This window comes from Piliocolobus tephrosceles, chromosome Y (genome assembly GCF_002776525.5).
Source record: "Piliocolobus tephrosceles isolate RC106 chromosome Y, ASM277652v3, whole genome shotgun sequence".
Taxonomy (NCBI): Eukaryota; Metazoa; Chordata; class Mammalia; order Primates; family Cercopithecidae; genus Piliocolobus; species Piliocolobus tephrosceles.
The window spans coordinates 21843259-21862661 of record NC_045456.1 but is presented as its reverse complement, the minus strand read 5'-3'; the positions used below and the strand labels follow the sequence as shown (position 1 = coordinate 21862661).

The window sequence follows — 19403 nt, the reverse complement described above, 5'->3', positions numbered from 1 at the left end:
ACCATCATCACCACCATCACCATCATCACCATCAGCAGCAGCATCACCACCACCAACATCATTATCATTTCTATCACCACCACCATCATCATCATCACCACCATCACCATTATCATCACTATAATCATCATCACCATCATTATCATTTCTATCACCACCATCATCACCACCATCACCATCATCAGCAGCAGCAGCAGATCACCAGCATCATTATTTCTATCACCACCACCATCACCATCATCACCACTATCATCATCATCATCACCATCACCATCAACACCATCAGCAGCAGCAGCAGCATCACCACCATCATCATCACCATCATTATTTCCATCACCACCACCATTATCATCATGACCATCACCATCATCGTTATCACCGTAACCATCATCACTATCACCATCATCATCACCATCATCATCATCACCATCATCATGATCATCATCATCATCGTCATTATCACCATCATCATCGTCAGCATCACCATCATCACTGTCATTACATCACCATTACCATAATTATCACCATCATCACCATTACCACTGTCATCATCACTGCCATCATCAATACCACCATCATCACAACCATCATCACCATCAGAACCACCATTATCATCAACATCATCATCGTGGCAGCTGTCATTCATTGAGATCCCACAATGCACAAAATGTTTTCCAGTATTTTATTGTTTTGGCCAGTACTTTTTATATCCCTGTGATGTTCCATGGACCATGGTGAGGCTGGGGAAATCAGTGACACAGTTAAACAACCAATGGTACAATGTGTGAGGTTGGTGATAAAAGGGACTCCCAAAGGGAGCAAGGAGTTGTAGGCACCTGGCTTCAGGACAACTGCTTTACAGCATGCTATAAAAGCTGAGAAGACTAGCATGAAAGGGACTTGGATGGTCAGGAGGCAGAGGAGGGGAAGAACGCTCAAGAACGAGGCACCGTGTGTGCAAAGTTACAGCAAAGAGGTGGAGGCATGAAAGGCATTCTGCCCATATGAGTTTAAGCAGGTAAGACAATAGTATGACTAGGCAGGATCTCTCTGACTGCAGTGTAGACAATCCAGGGAGGGAAACCTGGAAGCCGAGAGACTAGCCAGGAAGCAGTGTTATGAAGCAGGTAAGGGACAGGTGTGACCTGCTGTAGGAGGTGATACAGAAAATGAAGGAATGTTTTTGATAAGCATGTAGGTGGTCTACAAAGCTCTCAGTTACCACCAGGGAGAGGAATGCCAAGGTGGAGAAGATCATCTCAGGCACTCTAGGATCTACTCTAGGCAGCTAAGAGGATGGTGGCACCACTGACCTACACAGAGAGGAGGAAAATGTCAACTACGTTTCTGGACTTGCTGCGGAAGCAGAGAGGTCTAGGAGGCAGGAGTTTGGAGACAGATATCTCAGTGAGAACTAGCAGGGTGGAGTTTTGGAGAACATGGACGTGGTTGCAAGGGCCAGGGAAAGGTGTATAGTGGGAGATGCTAGGGGGAAAGGCTGAGGAAAGGCAGCATAAAAGAAACAGTCAAGAGGAACGCACACAGGAGGGTGGGTCTTGGAGAACGCAGACCCAGAGGGTGAAACCTCATGGGAGATGATGAAATGGAATCTTTCAAGACAGCTGCTTAAAGGACACTTTTTAAGAGTGTTGATCATAATTTTGCTCACTCAGATAAGTGGATGATGATTTGATTAATTCTTCACTCCAGCCGGAATATAAATTCCACACAGGCAAGAAGCAAGCTTATTTGGTTGTATTTTTAAAATATACATTTGCTGCACACCGGTAGTCCCGAGTACTTGCGAGGCTGAGGCAGGAGAATCGCTTGAGCCTGGAAGGCGGAGGTTGTAGTGAGCCGAGATTGTGCCACTGCACTCCAGTCTGGCGAAAGAGCAAGACTCCATCTCAAATATATATGTGTGTGTGTGTGTGTGTATGTGTATGTATATATATGTGTATATATATACACACACACACACACACATTTGCTAAGCGCCCAAGTGCCTTCATCACCATCACCATCATCATCATCTAGGGAAATGAACACAAATGTGACACTGGAAATTCACATTTGAATTTGGAAATTCATCCATGAATCAGCCAGAGGGTTGTGGTGGTGGCTGGTGATGGTCATGGTTGCTTTAAAAGATGTATGCTTTATCGTGGTTTACGAGAGAACCACCAAGAATGGAAAGAATGTAGCACACAGACCATAATTCTAATTCCACAGCCACAGCAGGCATCACTAATTGATGACTATCCCTTGCTGCAGGATCATTCTTATCTCAGGGTGCTGGCAGCCAGAACCAATCAATCAGCCTCAAGAGGGAAAATCCATATGTCGTCCATTCAATGTGTGATTTGGGTGTAGAGCATCTCCTGCACTGCAGCTGCTGCTATGAGATTAATTCCTTTAGAGGTTTACTAATTAATGGATGTTGAATTATCCCAAATGCTTCCCTGTTACCCACTGAGAAGTATCCTTTGGTCTACATGTGGATGAGATGTAACTGAGTCAGGGGAACTTTTTTTTTTTTTAAACCCAGAAGTCTATTCAGAGGATAAAATTAAGCTAGATTTTCTTTATTTAGGTTGATAAGTAGAACCAGCCAAGGATGCTTCTTTGAAAAGCGTTCATTTGGGAATAAAACGGTATTTAACTCAGACACAGGTTGGTGGCTCTGGTCACTTTGAAGAGTACAGCCAGTACATTTTTGGATAAATGGCCCAATACTACACATCTCAGAATTTGTGGGCCACAGGGTCTCTGTTGGAACTCTTCAAACCTGTGTACCTAGGGCAAAACCAGTCACAGGCAATGAGTAAATCAATGTATATGGCTGTGTTTCAAGAAAACTTTAATGAGAAAAACAAGTCAAGGGTCAGATGTGTTCCAGGGTTAACAGTTTCCAGACTCTTGGTCTAGATTGTCCTTGATGGTTGGGAAAACATATATAGATAATCAATCATGCTTTCATTTATTTATTTATTTAGTGTGTGTGTAAGGGAGACAGACAGAAAGAGAGAGACAGAGAGATACAGTTTTGCTCTGTCCCCAGGCTGGAGTGCAGTGGCGCGATCTCAGCTCACTGCAACCTCCACCTCCCAGGTTCAAGCGAATCTCCTGCCTCAGCCTCCCGAGTAGCTGGGATGACAGGCCTGTGCCACCACGCCCAGCTAATTTTTGTATTTTTAGTAGAGACGGGGTTTTACCATGTTGGCCAGGCTGGTCTCGAACTCCGGACCTCAGGTGATCCGCCCAACTTGGCCTCCCAAAATGCTGGAATGACAGGCATGGGCCCCTGCACCCGGCCAGATATTCGATAATTCATGAGGAATATTTGGTGGGAACTTCTGACGGTTGAAGTTTCAGCATGTTATTTTATTTGGGATCTGTAATTCCGTTTGCATTAATTTAGCAAAATTCTAATTTTTTGCAATAAGACATCCTTTCATCCCTTGTCCAGGCGGAGGTAATCAAATATGTTAGTTGGCAGTTAAGAATAAATTACTTTTTTTGTGAAAGTTTAAATCATATTTTTATTACATGTTATTTCCTCTTTCTTGTTCCAATTCATGCTAATCTGTTCATGCTTCTGCATGTGGAATGAAGGATTAGTAACTGGTGGACTATCATTCTTTCATTGTTCTTAAGAAAACTATTATTGATGGGGTTTTTTTGGTTCTTCACTGCTTTCCTTTTGTATTTATTTCTGCACAATGTCATTATTTTCATATTCTTGCTTCCTGATTTTACTTTATTTCTTAGCTCGGTCATCATTTGCTTTTTCATTTCTTACTAGCGCAAGAACTTAAGAGTGATACAAATCTTCAGAATATTTTGGTTGCATTCTGCAGACAGTGAACCTTCCATTTCCAAACAAAACAACACTAAATAAGCTCCCGTGCATGCTGTACAGAGAATATTTCCTGTTTGGAAGCGTTTGGAGCTACAGTTTATGAGAAAAAGAGCAAAGGACCCCACGTATTCCCCCTAGCCATCATTCATGCCTTCATTAATTGCACTTTATATATATATATATATATTTTGAGACAGAGTCTCGCTCTGTCGCCCAGGCTGGAGTGCGGTCGCACGCTCTCGGCTCACCGCAAACTCCGCCTCCCGGGTTCAAGCGATTCTCCTGTCTCAGCCTCCTGAGCAGCTGAAATTGCTCTTAATATTTTAAAGGATACTGCAGAATACAGAGGCATTTGAAGGAATAAAGAGAACAGCGGAAAACAGCTGAAATTCAGCTTCTTTTTATTATTATTCCATCTTTATTGAGAGAAAAGGGTCTTGCTCTGTCGTCCAAGCTAAAGTTCAGGGTCGCGATCACGGTTCACCGCAGCCTTGACCTCCACGCTCAAACCATCCTCCCGCCTCAGCCTCCTGGGTAGCTGGGACTCCAGGCACGTGCCAGCTCACCTGGATAACTTTTTAATTTAGTTGTAGAGACAAGGTCTTGCTATGTTGCCCAGGCTGGTCTCGAATTCCTGGGCTCAAGCGATCCTCCTGCCTCTGCCTCCCGAGTAGCTGGGACCACAGTGCACTCCACCAAGCCAGGCTGATTTGTTAATATTTTGTAGAGACGGAGTCTCGCCACGCCACCCTGGCTGCTGTCGAACTCCTAGCCTCAAGCAATCTTCCTGCCTCAGCCTCCCAAAGTGCTGGGATTCCAGGCATGAGCCACCGCACCCGACCCTGGCATTCGCCCCTCTTGAGACATGGTGGGAAAGGAACTGTGAATAGTTATTGTCACACGTGCCGCCTGTGCTCTGGTGGGAGAAGAGCCTTGCTTCTCTACCTCAGTTCTCACTCACAGACAAAAAAAAAAAAAAAAAAACAGTAACACAGCCAGGCAGGGTACAGATAACTCCCTCCGCTGACAGAGCCATTTTTTTTTCCCATTTTAACAACACTCATTATTTCTTATCTGTTAAATAGCGCGTACAATTCGTGCCTCTAAACCCACTCGATAATCTTTCGGGTAATTAACTTGTAAAACAACCCCAGTCCTCGTTATGGGCGGGATTGAAAAATGTGAAGTGGAGCATTTGCAAAGCAGATCATACACAATCACTTATTAAACATGCCCCAGGTGTGCCGGCAAGTCAGCGGCAAGTGGAAGCCCTCAGCCTTGTCGTCTAATGGAAGAAGATTAAAAAGTGCCAATATCCTCAGAGCACACGCGCACACACACACACACATAGATACATATGCCAACAGGCTGATATATTCAGGGTCTGGAGGAGGACTGCACAAAGAGATGAGTTGCAGAAGGGGGCTCGCTTGCAGACCCTTGTAGGTGAGCAGGAGCAGGGATGAAGGATCTCGTGGTGCTGCAGAAGTATCTCAGAATGGATCGGGGCAATCGTGCATCCAAAAGCAAAATATGTCAGTATTACTCATCTCAGAAACAGCCTTGCTTCCAACTGCAGACGATGATTCCGCCAGAGGTGGGCCCCAAGACTTGGTAAACACTCCAGTCAGAGCACCTGTCTAACCTCTACCTAACTCTAACCCTAACCCTAAATATTAGGGAAATAGGAGACTGTGAGTTTTCAAAAAACAGCTGGGCACGGTGGCTCACCGTGCCTGTCATCCCAGCACTTTGGGAGGCTGAAGTAGGAGGATCGCCTGAGGCCGGGAGTTGGAGACCGAAACCCGAAGAGGCTGTGAATGACAATGCATCGTGCTTATTCTTACGTATTTAAAGGCCCATAGAAAGGCAGTTTTGCTCCTTAGTGAAAATAGACACTGGGCTCTATCGAGCCACGAAAAGATGCAAAGAAACCTTAAATGCATATTCCTTTTTTTTTTTTTTTTTTTTTTTGAGATGGACTCTTGCTATATCACCTAGGCTGGAGTGCAGTGGTGCGATCTCAGCTCACTGCAAACTCCGCCTCCCAGGTTCAAGCAATTCTCCTGCCTCAGCCTCTTGAGTAGCTGGGATTACAGGCATGCGCCACCATGCCTGGCTAATTTTTGTATTTTTATTTATTTAGTTAGTTAGTTAGTTATTTTGAGACAGAGTCTCGCTCTGTCGCCCAGGCTGGAGTGCAGTGGCGCAATCTCAGCTCACTGCAAGCTCCGCTTCCCAGGTTCACGCCGTTCTCCTGCCTCAGCCTCCCGAGCACCTGGGACTACAGGTGCCCGCCACCTCGCCCAGCTAATTTTTTGTATTTTTAGTAGAGACGGGGTTTCACCGTGTTAGCCAGGATGGTCTCAATGTCCTGACCTTGTGATCCACCCACCTTGGCTATAGTGATTTGGAAGGTTAAAATTAAGCCTTACCACCCTGAGAAACGAAGAGCCCTGAATAGAAGGGACACAGTGAGACCTGCAAGGACAAATTAAACTTTCAGAGAGTGTGGGACATCTACGGCCATGCATGAGAACACATACAATGACTTCAAAGAAAAATTACCAACAGGGACACATGAGTCTATCTGTCTATCTACACATATGCCTGTCTACAGCCTAACTCAGGACACTACTCAAAACATGAAGGAAACAAAAGGACTCACTATGAAAAAGAAAATAGTCAATAAGGGTCATTTTCTGTTTAAAAAAAAAAAAAAAAAACACAGGCCGAGCATGTTAGCTCATGCCTGTAATCCCAGCACTTTGGGAGGCCAAGGCAGATCACAAAGTCAGGAGATTAAGACCATCCTGGTTAACACGGTGAAACCCCGTCTCTACTAAAAATACAAAAAATCAGCTGGGGTGTGATGGTGCACGCCTGTAGTCCCAGCTCCATGGGAGGCTGAGGCAGGAGAATGGCTTGAACCTGGGAGTCGGAGGTTGCAGTGAGCCGAGATCACGTCACTGAACTCCAGCCTGGGCAACAGAGCAAGCCTCCGTCTCAAAACAAACAAACCAAACAAACAAACAGAAAATACATAGGGTTGAGCTCGGTGTCTTAACCTGTAATCCCAGCACTTTGTAAGGTGGGAGGATCACTTGAGGCCAGGAGTTTGAGACCAGCCAGGGCAACGTAACGAGACCCCGTCTCTACAAAAAATTTAAAAAACAAAATTAGCCATGTGCAGTGGTGCATGCTAGTAGTCCCAGCTACCCTGGAGGCTGAGGTGGGCAGATAGCTTGTGCCCAGGAGTTTGAGGCTGCAGTGAGTTCTGATCACACCACTGCACTCCAAGCTGGGTGACAGAGCAAGACTTTGTCTCCAAAAAAAAAAAAAAAAACAAAACAAACAAAACAAAAAACACGAAGGTAATTTTTAATATATGCTGAACCAGAATACACATCCACAATCTGGTTAAAACTTCTCTTGGGGATAAACATAACTAATCGTTGGTTAACACACTCACATCAAGTGCTATGATTTCAACTTCTGCACAGACATATTATGCCTCCAGGACTCTAGGCTGTAAAATTGTGTCTCAAGAATTCTGCACATTAAAAATGCATACCCAGGGGTGTGGGGAGAATTCTGTGCCATCAACACTCACATCGTCATTTTTCCAAGTTGTTCAAGTTCTTTAAGAACCCTTCTATCCCATCCGAAAGTCTACAGGTAGAAGAAGAATTCTAGGCGTCTTCTGGCCCCAAGATATGTCTGCCTCCCGACCTGGAGTTCTCGCTCTGTTTGATGATGAAGACCAGTAGACGCCTACACAGAGACTCTTAAATGTCATCATAAATAACACACGTCTTAGTCATGTGTCACAGGTGAGCCTATAAAACAGGCACCAAGGTAGACTGTCTTGGGAGCCACTGTGTTTCAGGCACTGGAGCAGAGACTCAGAAGATAGACTCCATCTCTGCCCTCACAAAGCTCTGACTTTAGCTGGCACAGGCGATGAGGAGGGCGGCTATTTCCAAAACAACAACACTCTTCTCTTGCACGTGGAACAGGTCACAAAGAGCTGACTGACCACAAGCATTCATGCTACGCTTCACTGACCCTCGTGTTTTCAAGCTACTAAATTACGTTGATTATCTGTTATCAAGTTTCATCCTGATTTCACAGTCTTCTGTTTTCATGATCAATTCGAGTATTTTATAGGTCATTGGATAGGCCAAAATAACGGTTCACAAAGATCTGTTTCCAAGGTAGAAGTGCCTCCCAAGGCAGCGTGCACAATTTACCTTCTTGACACCCATCAATCACAGAAGGCATTGACCCATGATTTCTTTTGCTGAAAACAAACTTGACCTAATAACTGGGTAGAAGCACAGGAAGCAAACAGCTAGTCCCTCTTTCCGAGGAAGACAGCACAAGGTACTGGTAGAAGAATATTTGGGAAGCTTTTTTTTTTTTTTTAGATAAAGTTTCGCTCTGTCGCCCAGGCTGGAGTGCAGTGGCACGATCTCGGCTCACCGTAAACCTCCGTCTCCCGGGTTCAAGCCATTCTCCTGCCTCAGCTTCCTGAGTAGCTGGAATTACAGGCACCCGCCACCACACCTGGCTAATTTTTGTATTTTTAGTAGACATGGGGTTTCACCATGTTGGCGAGGCTGGTACTGAACTCCTGACCTCAAGCTATCTGCCCGCCTAGGCCTCCCAAAGTGCTGGGACTACAGGCGTGAGCCATCACGTCTGGCTGGGAAGCTAAATGCATCAGAAGATGCTGTTTGTGATTAAAGTTACACAATCGTTATAGAAAGTGAGGACGCCGTGCACCGTCCGAAGAGAACACACAGCACGTGTGTACTCTGATCTCTCTTCGGATTTAGGACTAGGAGGATTCCACCATGGCCTGTACCAAACCTCTCTCCCCATCTGAGTTCATTTGAACACGGCTGTGCCTTTCTGTGTTTGCTTTCATTGGGTTGCTGCGGTTTGATTTATTTCTATTTGGAGGAGTTTCGGTAAGTGAATGAGACTATTTGTTCTAAGTAAGACAGCTTTCATCAGCAGATAATGACCCAGGAGCCACAGAGGTGTGGGCACCATGGCTAATGATGACAAGGAGTTAAAACCCTTCCCTGGAAAACCCCTATAGCTTGGGAAATGAGCCATCTCGCCCAGATTCCCGAAAACAATCACGCATTTATAATTCGAGAGCTCAATCAGCCGGCCTTCTGTGGGGACGTGGCTTCCCATGCCCTGCCCAGCGTGGGATCTCAGCGGAGCATGACTTCAAAGCCAGAAAGCACAACCAAGTACGCAGGCCAGAGTATTAACTCAAGAACTCGGGAGAGAGAACTGAGAGCAGGCAAGGCAGGAGGGGAAAGCAGGCTAGAGAGGCGCCCAGCATGTCGAAATCATTGCGTGCCTGACACCCCACAGCAACCTGTGCTCCTGGAGTCAGGACGTGTGCTTACTTGCTTAAAAATCAATCCACATGGCTCAACCGCGGTTACCCAATGCAGGTATCCCAGCAGAGCAAGAATGAAACAGCACATTCAGCTCCCTCTGTCCCTCGCTAGACAACGGGGGGTTGTGGGGACAAGAATCAGAGTTCCAGCAGGTGCAGGCTGGTCCAGAGAGAAGCACAATTTAGAGCAAGGTTCGCACGGGTTTGGTGGAGGTGTGCCCGGGTCCGGCTGAGCAGGGAGGTGGATGCCTGTAGGAGCTGTGGTCGTCCATAAGATGTTGTGGGCAGCAGATCCCAATCACAGGCAGACGGCAGACCCTGCCATATGGCTGGACCACGGCTCTGAGGCTCCTGAGCCTGGAGACAGACTCAGTCGAGATAAAGGCTCAACGGCCACAGCCGAAATGGCCCCTCCCAGCTGGGCCTCAGCATCCTCTACCCAGGAGTGGACAGTCCCCCAGCAGTGGACATGCCAGGGCCACCACTGATGGATGTCCAAACCTGTTCAGATTTTAAACTTTTTTCTTAAAAAAAAAAAAAAAATTGCCTGGGTACATAGTAGGTGTATAGATTGATGGGATATTGAGGTATTTTGATACAGGTATGAAATGTGTAATACTCACATCAAATGGGGTATCCATCCCCTCGAGCATTCGTCACTTGTTTGTGTCGCAAACATTCCAATTATACCTTTAGTTATTTTTTATTTTATTTTATTTTATTTTTTGGGGGGGACGGAGTCTCTGCAGTCCAGGCTGGAGTGCAGTGGCATGATCTCAGCTCACAGCAACCTCCGCCTCTCAGGTTCTAAGAGATGCTCCTGCCTACAAGGGATGTTACAGATAAAATAAAGACTAGGAAATTCGGGGTGAAAGAACGCTAATTCATTCTGTTTGTTTGTTTGTTTTTTGGAGACAGAGTCTTGCTCTGTTGCCCAGGCTGGAGTGCAGTGGCACAATCTCAGCTCACGGCAACCTCCGCCTTCCAGGTTCAAGCGATTTTCCTGCCTCAGCCTCCCAAGTAGCTGGGACTACAGGTGTGCACCACCACACCCAGCTAATTTTTGTGTTTTTAGTAGAGACGGGGTTTCCCCATGTTGGCCAGGCTGGTCTCGAACTCCTGACCTCAAGTGATCCACCTGCCCCGGCCTCCCAAAGGGCTGGGATTCAGGGGTGAGCCACCACGTCCGGCCACTTTTAGTTATTCTTAAATGGACCATGAAGTATTGTTGACTGGAGTCACCCTTTTGTGCCATCAAATACAAGATCTTACTCATTCTATCTAAGTATATTTTTGTGCCCATTAACCATCTCCACTGCACACCACATCTTCCCACCGTCTTACAAGATGGTAAACCTTTTAAACAGCCACAGAGAGCCCAAACTATTCTTTTCTTCTTTTCTATACGATTGAATTAAAGGCCATCGGTATTGATATGCCAAAAATAAACTAAAAAGTGTTAATGGTGTGAACAAATCATGTGTCAGTCATGCTACTTGTCCACAAAACATTGCATTTTAAAGGACGGATGATCGAATATTCTACACAAACTTTTCCAAGAAAACAGCAACAACGTGTTACTGCGGTCGGACGCAGTGGCTCATGCCTGTCATCCCAGCAATTTGGGAGGCCGAGGTGGGTGGATTATCTGAGGTCAAGAGTTTGAGACAAGCCTGGCTAACACGGTGAAACCCCATCTCTACTAAAAATACCAAAAATTAGCCGGGCGTCGTGGTGGGTGTCTGTCATCCCGGCTACTTGGGAGGCTGAGGCAGGAGAATCGCTTGAACCTGGGAGGCGGAGGTGGCCGTGAGCCGAGATCATGCCAGTGCACTCCAGCCTGGGTGACAAGAGTGAAACTCTGTCTCAAAAAAAAAAAATGATGGGTCAAAATTTGTGTTCCCTAAATCTGAAACATTTTCAGAATCGAATAAAATTAAGTTGGTGATTATGAATCATTGCTTCTCGGCTGTCATTTTGGTTAGGCGGATCACATACGTGCATTTTTGGAAACTATTCTTTATATAGTTTTTTAGCCGTTCAGATTAAAAGCAAAAAGTCATGAGGAAACAATGCCTCACTTGTCCGTTTCCAGAAACTTCTCCTTGGGCTGCAGATTGATGGCTGAATGCCTTTAGCATGGCAGCAAATCTACCACTTGAAGGCACCTGGGAATCTTTTAACGGCCTCATCAGAATGCAGATTCCAGGGCCCCACCCCCACCCCCAGAGGCCCCGATTCACGGGGGGGCCCTGGGAACTTGCATTTCTTGTCTGCTCCCCGGAAATGCTGATGTTACAGGTCCGGAGAAGGCACTCTGGGATTCACTGTGTTGGAAAATGCCACTTCTTTGAAAAGCTGCTGCCCATGAGGAAGGACCCAGGTGGCGGGGAGTAGGATCCACTGCCACAGAGGAAGCAGGAATTGACAAAAATTTAAAAATACCTAAGCAAAAACTCAGCTGGATGTGAGAAAACCCAGTTCTCCGTGAGGAAGAGAAAGGGCTGAAGTCCTTTAAAAATGAACTGCCCGCTTTTCTGTGGCTAAATAAGCCTTCTCTCTCCCTTTCCCAAGCATTGTAAGAACTCTGTTTCTCCAGCGGTACAGCTACAAAGGCACTAGGCAAATAATCTGAAATCATAAAACATATTATTCCTTAAAAAATAAAAAATAACAGGATACATGTCTCAATTAAATAAGCGTCTTTGTGTCTCACTTCTATAATACACTTCCTCCTACACAGATCTCCCCCCGCCCCACAAAATACTTAAAAAACATCCAAACTCTTTGTTCAAAACACTCAGTCCTTTAAATGTTAATCCGACTGGGTGGGTACACCCAAATAATTAAGTAATTCCTCCTCAACCCCTCGGTCTCTCTAATGCCTTAATTATCCCACTACACAGAAACCAATCCTTTCGCCCCAAGGCACATCCTAATGAGGAGAAAAGACCTGGCCAGGCTGCTGCCAGTTTGTGGTGTTGCACACTGGGCTTGGCTCTGGCTCGGGGGAGCCCCTACGCGTGTGTTCCTGAAAATCAAACAGATCCTGCCACGCTGGCTATGAAATTTCAACACTCCCCGGTCCTTGGCAGAGGGAACAAGGTGTTTCACCACAGCTTAGGGGAGAAAGGAGATACGAGCACAGGCAGTGATCTGGCTCAGCTCTGTGTACTGTTCATTTCACTCTCACCGCTTTTCAAAAGAATCAAGGCCGGGCGCGGTGGCTCACGCCGGTCATCCCAGCACTTCGGGAGGCTGAGGCGAGTGGATCATGAGGTCAGGAGTTCCAGACCAGCTTGGCCAAGGTGGTGAAACCCCATCTCTACTAAAAATACAAAAATTAGCCAGGCGTGGTGGCGGGCACCTGTCATCCCAGCTACTCGGGAGGCTGAGGCAGGACAATCGCTTGAACCCGGGCTGCAGAGGCTGCAGTGAGCCGAGATCACGTCACTGCATTCCAGCCTGCACAATAGAGTGAGACTACGTCTCTAATCATCATCATCATCACCATCATCATCATCATCATCAAAACAGGCCAGGCACAGTGGCTCACGCCTGTAATCCCAGCACTTTGGGAGGCCGAGGTGAATGCACCGCCTGAGCCCAGAAGTTCAAGATGAACCTGTGCAACGAGGCGAAACCCTGATTCTACAGAAATTAGCTGGGTGTGGTGCTGCATGCCTGTATTCCCAGCTACTGGGGAGGCTGAGGCAGGAGAATCACTTGGGCCTGGGAGGCGGAGGTTGCAGTGAGCCAAGATAACACCACTGTACTCCAGCCTGGGGGACAGAGTGACAGCCTGTGTCAAAAAAACAAACAAAGAAACAAGGAATCAAATGACACCCAGCCCCTGCTTGGAGAAATTCTCAAAACACCATCTCAAATTCAAACAGCCAAGGAAGGGATATGCATTTTTTAAAAAAACATAAGGTACCACACATAAACGCGACTGAGAAAAGCACTTAGCATTTGGATGGCCAACAGGTATATGAAAAGGTGCTTTTAGGAAAACGTACTCAGCCAGGCCTGGTGGCTCACGCCTGTCATTCCAGCACTTTGGGAGGCTGAGGCACGCGGATCACCTGAGGTCAGGAGTTCGAGACCAGCCTGGTCAACATGGTGAAACCCCGTCTCTATTAAAAATACAAAAATTAGCCGGGTGTGGTGGCGCACGCCTGTAATCTCAGCTACTCAGGAGGCTGAGGCAGAAGAATCGCTTGAATCCAGGAGCCAGAGTTTGCCATGAGCTGAGATCACGCCACTGCACTCCAGCCTAGGTGACAGGGTGAGACTCCGTCTCAAAAACAAACAAACAAAAAAATAAACAAAGAAAAGGTACTCAACATCACTAACCATCAGGGAAATGCAAATCAAAACCACCATGAGCTATCATCGCACACCAGCTAAAAATGTATTGTCAGAAGGGTGTTTTTGTTTCTGTTTTTTTATGTTGTTTTTTTTTTTTTTCTCTTTGAGACAGAGTCTCGCTCTGTCGCCCAGGCTGGACTGCAGTGGTGTGATCTCAGCTCACCGCAACCTCCGCCTCCTGGGTGCAAGCGATTCTCCTGCCTCAGTCTCCTGAGTAGCTGGGGTTACAGGCCCCCGCCACCACGCCTGGCTTATTTTTGTATTTTTAGTTGAGATAGGGTTTCACCATGTTGGCCAGGCTGGTCTCCAACTCCTGACCTCAGGTGATCCGCCCGCCTCGGCCTCCCAAAGTGCTGGGACGACAGGTGCGAGCCACCGCGCCTGCCAGAATGATGACTTCTATCATTGATTACAAGTGTTGGGGAGGGCGTAGAGAAAAGGGGGCCCTCTTACGCCATTGGTGGGAACATGAATTAGTACAGCCACTATGAAAAACAGTACAGAAGTTCCTCAAATCATTAAAGATAAAAGCACCACGTCATTCAGCAATCCCACTACTAGGCACAGACTGAAAGCAAATGAAATCGGTGTATCAAAGAAACGCCTGCATTCACACGTGCATTGCAGCACTATTCACGGGAGCCAAGATATGGAAACAACTTGGGTGTCCAACAACACACGAAAGGATAAAGAAAACATATATATATGCCCGATGGAATACTATGCAGCCATGAAAAAGGAGGAACTCCTGTCTCCTGCAGCAACATGGATGGAACTGGAGGCCATTACCCTAAGGGAAATCACTCAGAAACCGAAAGTCAAATCCCATTGTTCTTATGTCGAGTCCAACTTCCTGGGTCCGACGCACAGACTTTGGCTGAACGATGGATGAACAAATGCACTCAGACACAGGTGTCCAGTGAAAGATTGGGCTAGGGGATGGGGCCGCTCACAGACACGGAGGAGGGTGTTGGAAAGAGTCAGCAACTGCTGGGTGCGGGGTGTCTCACACCTGTAATCCCAGCACTTTGGGAGGCCAAGGCGGGCAGATCACGAGGTCAGGAGATTGAGACCATCCTGGCTAACACGGTGAAACCCCGTCTCTACTAAACATATAAAAAATTAGCTGGGCGGGTGCCTGTAGTTCCAGCTACTCAGGAGGCTGAGGCAGGAGAATGGCATGAACCCGGGAGGTGGAGCTTGCAGTGAGCCGAGATGGCGCCACTGCAGTCCAGCCTGGGCAAGAGAGCGAGACTCCGTCTCAAAAAAAAAGAATCAGCAGCCATGGCTTTGACAAGCTGGCACTGCGGGCCTTTATTTAGTATAGATTTAATGACAGAGGCCTTGAGTCAACACATTCGTGGGCAATTCATAGAGTCGTCCCCCTAACCTGGAGAGAGGGACAGAGTAGTTCCGTGCGTGGATGATTAAAGGCCAGGTTCTGATGTGTAAGTAAACTAACTTATCTAGATCAGTTTCTTTACATTCCCCTTGTTACCTAACCTAAGCTTTCAGGCACCGGATAAGAGAATCTGGCTGCCTTCAGCCAAATCTTATTCTGAAGTGTTTGTAAAACGTTCCGGGCTTCCAAGAAGGTTTACATCTTTCTACAATTTTTCCCACCACCCTGACCGACCTCCTACATTTTTCCTTATAAGTGGGAGCTAAATAATGTGTCTACATGGACAGACAGTGGAATAACAGACACTGAAGAGTCAGAAGGGTGGGAGGTGGAAGAGGAGCAAGGGATGAAGAATTGCCTCTCAGGTACAATGTACGTGATTCAGGGGTTAGCTATGCTAAAAGCCCAGACCTCCCCACTACGCCATTCCTCCATGTAACAAAGACTGTACTTGCACTGCCTACATGTATACAAATGAAAAGTAAAATAATTAAAGTTAAGGACAGAGCATTGAGAATCTGGAAGGATATTAGAAAGTTGTGTGCACACCTTGCTCAGTGTGAACAGGCAGAAAGAGCACACCAGAATTTGGTCTAGCACCTGGTCGAAAATCTTAAGGGCAAGCACATTCCTGTTTGAGTTATCTCTTTTTCTTTCTTTCTTTCTTTGAGACGGAGTCTTGCTCTGTCTCCCAGGCAGTCCTGGGTTCAAGCGATTCTCCTGCCTCAGCCTCCCGAGTAGTTGGGATGACAGGTGCCCGCCACCAGGCCTGGCGAATTTTTGTATTTTTAGTAGAGATGGGGTTTCACCATGTTGGCCAGGCTGGTCTCGAACTCCTGACCTCAGGTGATCTGCCTGCCTTGGCCTCCCAAAGTGCTGGGATGACAGGCATGAGCCACCACGCCTGGCCTAATTTATCTTAAGTCAAGAACTCCCGACCAGCAGAGGCACCTCCTGGCATGTGCCCTGGAGGTCAAGAAGAAAGGACAATGGCTCCTGATCCCCGGAGAACCCACGTTTGACTAAGAGTGCAAGCTACCAGCACATCCGCACGCCTTTCCCAGCAGGTGTCGGAGCTGAGCGACGCTATCTTCGCCTTGTCTTCACCATTTTCTGCTCTACGATGGGACCAGAAATCCCCAAAAGAAGACTGCAAAAAGCAGAGACATCTCTCCCAAATGCCACTTGGCACTTGACTGAAGCTCAGCCATGAACCACGCAAACGACCTGTCCCAAGGGGGGAAAAAAAGCCATTGGAGTATCTCTCGGTACCTTTGTCGTTCAAGGTTTCTTCTTTTATTTTGCTTACAACTTGTTTGGCTTTGCTGTCATTATTTCCAGCTAAAAGGATAAAAAGAAAAAAGATACAGTGACTTGGATAATCATCCAGAAACTATTAACTGCAAAAAAAAAAAAAAGATGTTTTTAAGAGAAGTATAACATAAATTTGAAATGTGCCTTTGATGGACGGCCCTTTTTGCTAGCGTTTAACTTGATAGTCATTTTGGCAGAATAAAGCTATGCATTTAAGAGCCATTTTCTTTAGCCTGCATCGGCAGAAAAGTACGAATGCATTTGACATTCTACTTTTCAATAATGACAGGGATTTGGGGCACCTGCTGGCGTAATTTGCACGTGAGAGCTGAGAATAGCATAAGCATAAAAATGTGCATTAAAATGTCAGGATGGAAATGGAATTTTCGAAGGAGCTTTTACGCTAGGAACATCCCAGTGTGCACTGACAGACTGCGCAATGCACGTGATCGCAGACCGCGGTTCCTACGGCGTGCTCACCATTTCTTTCTTTTTCTCTTTGTTAATTCTACTCGAAGTTCTGGGATACATGTGCGGAAACTGCAGGTTTGTTCCATAGGCATACACGTGCCATGGTGGTTTGCTGCACCCATCAACCAGTCATCTACATTAGGTATTTCTCCTAATGCTATCCCTGCCCTACCCCTCGCTCCAACCCCCCGACAGGCCCCAGTGTGTGATGTCCCCCTCCCTGTGTCCATGTGTTCTCATTGTTCAACTCCCACTGATGAGGGAGAAGATGCGGTGTTTGGTTTTCTGTTCCCGTGTTAGTTGGCTGCATGCTCAGGATTTCTTATTCCTCTCTCTGCAGCTCTGTAAAACTCTTCAAGTGAGGTTTCAGGAACATGCCTTTAGAAGGATGGAAAGCGGTGTTTTGCCTACAAGGCATGTTACAGCTAAAATAAAGACTAGGAAATCTGGAGTGAAAGAACATTAATTAGGTGTTTTTTATTATTATTATTAATTATTATTTTGGAGACAGAGTCTTGCTCTGTTGCCCAGGCTGGAGTGCAGTGGTGCGATCTCAGCTCACCACAACCTCCACCTCCCCGATTCAAGCGATTCTCCTGCCTCAGCCTCCCGAGTAGATGAGATTACAGGCACCTGCTACCACACCCAGCTAATTTTTGTATTCTTAGTACAGACGGGGTTTCACCATGCTGGCTAGGCTGGTCTTGAACTCCTGACCTCAGGTGATCCACCCGCCTCGGCCTCCACAGTGCTGGGATGACAGGCGTGAGCCACTGCACCTGGCCTGGTTTCTTTATTGTCTTAGGAAGTGAATGCGTGTTAAACAGGAGACTGTAGTTTGATCTTTTCAGAATCATTTTTTCAAATGTCTTTGACCAGGGAGGTTGGATTTTAAGGTGTTTCTGAAGGGGCAGCTCTTGAGGAGAATGGAGCTTGGCAAATTCTTCCACCTTCAGCCTCATCCTTCATTAACCTGTTGGCAACATGTGGTATTAACTGCTTTCCAAGGTGAGCAAAGCCCAAAACTCCCTTTCAGAGAGGGTCATGGAAGAAGCGTTGAGAGAAGGGAGATGAGAGCTAGCAGGTGAAGTGCACAGGCTTGAATAAGAACCTCCTGGGTGCCAAGAGAGCTGGAAGGGAGGGTCAGGACACCAGCTTCAAACACTGGATCTGCAAGGAGCAGGTACCAAGGGGGTGGGACCAGTGTATCTCCATCCTACCTGCGCCCAGCCTGAGCCACTGAGGTATTCTGAAGTACAGCACCATCCCTGGCTCTGCGTGAAAACACATGACCAAACAATCCCTGTCTCTGGCATTCCTGCATGCTGAGTAAACATAGTGTATTGAATTTACACACTCCAACACCAGTAAGACACCATGCGGTTTGATATCCTACCATTGTATTCGGTATTCTTTCTTCTGGGTGAAGGCCACGGGCTCCCAAATTAACGATCAGAATGCACTTTTCAAAAAACAATGGAAAGTGTTTTCAGCAAGGAGTTAAAAAATATCTAAGAGAGGAGAGGCAGTGAAACGAATGAAGTTGGCAATGTGTTTGGCTCCAGCGGGAGACGGCTAAGATAAATAGCGCGAAGCGCATCCTTCGGGGCAGAGGAAAAGGAATATCTAAATTGTCACTTCCTTGAAGGAATTCAAAGTTTCAAACATCAGAAGACTGAAGCTGCCAAGGTAATGTGCACCTTTGACTTCCTTAAAGAAATAGAACATGATATACTGTCATCATATATTTGCTTTCAGAGTCTTTTGGCGCTGAGGAGGTGGCAGGCATTTCAGGGAGGTGGGTTTTGAGGGGAGGGAGAGGAAGAAATAGCCTGAAAGCTATATTACATATATAAATGTCCTATGCATCAAACACAAAACAAAACAAGAAAGGATAAAAAAATTCAAAGCCAAGGTAACCTTTACACTGGGGCCTTGTACATTCATGAGCTGATTTATGAAATCTCATGAACTTTTAAAATCTAAGTAGTCATCCACTGCTGGGCTGCTCTGCTGTATCAGTCATCGCAAGATCAAAGGATGCAGCCAGGCACGGTGGCTCACACCTGTAATCCCAGCACTTTGGGATTTGGGAAGCCAAGGCGAGCAGATCACGAGGTCAGGAGATGAAGACCAGCCTGGCCAACATAGTGAAACCCCGTCTCTACTAAAAATATAAAAATTAGCTGGGCATGGTGGTGCGTGCCTGTAATCCCAGCTACTAGGGAGGCTGAGGCAGGAGAATCGCTTGAACCAGGACCCGGGAAGCAGAGGTGGCCGTGAACTGAGATCAGGCCACTGCACTCCAGTCTGGGTGACAGGGCCCAACTCTGTCTCAAAAAAAAAAAAAACCAAAAAAAAACAAAAGCCGGACATGGTGGCAGGCGCCTGTAATCCCAGGTACTCTGGAGGCTGAAGCAGGAGAATCGCTTGAACCAGGACCCGGGAAGCAGAGGTTGCCGTGAACTCAGATCAGGCCACTGCACTCCAGCCTGGGTGACAGAGCCCAACTCTGTCTCAAAAAAAAAAAAAAAAAAGCCGAACATGGTGGCAGGTGC

The 19403-nt window shown here is 46.6% G+C and overlaps 1 protein-coding gene across 1 annotated transcript in view; it reads right to left on the bottom strand.

Moving 5' to 3' along the window:
• DHRSX (dehydrogenase/reductase X-linked) overlaps positions 1 to 19403 on the bottom strand; it is a 271705-nt gene that overhangs the window by 149444 nt on the left and 102858 nt on the right. The window contains exon 3 of the mRNA XM_026449577.1: positions 16333 to 16401. Coding sequence (XP_026305362.1) covers positions 16333 to 16401 — 69 coding nt within the window. The remainder of the gene's footprint in view (positions 1 to 16332; positions 16402 to 19403) is intronic.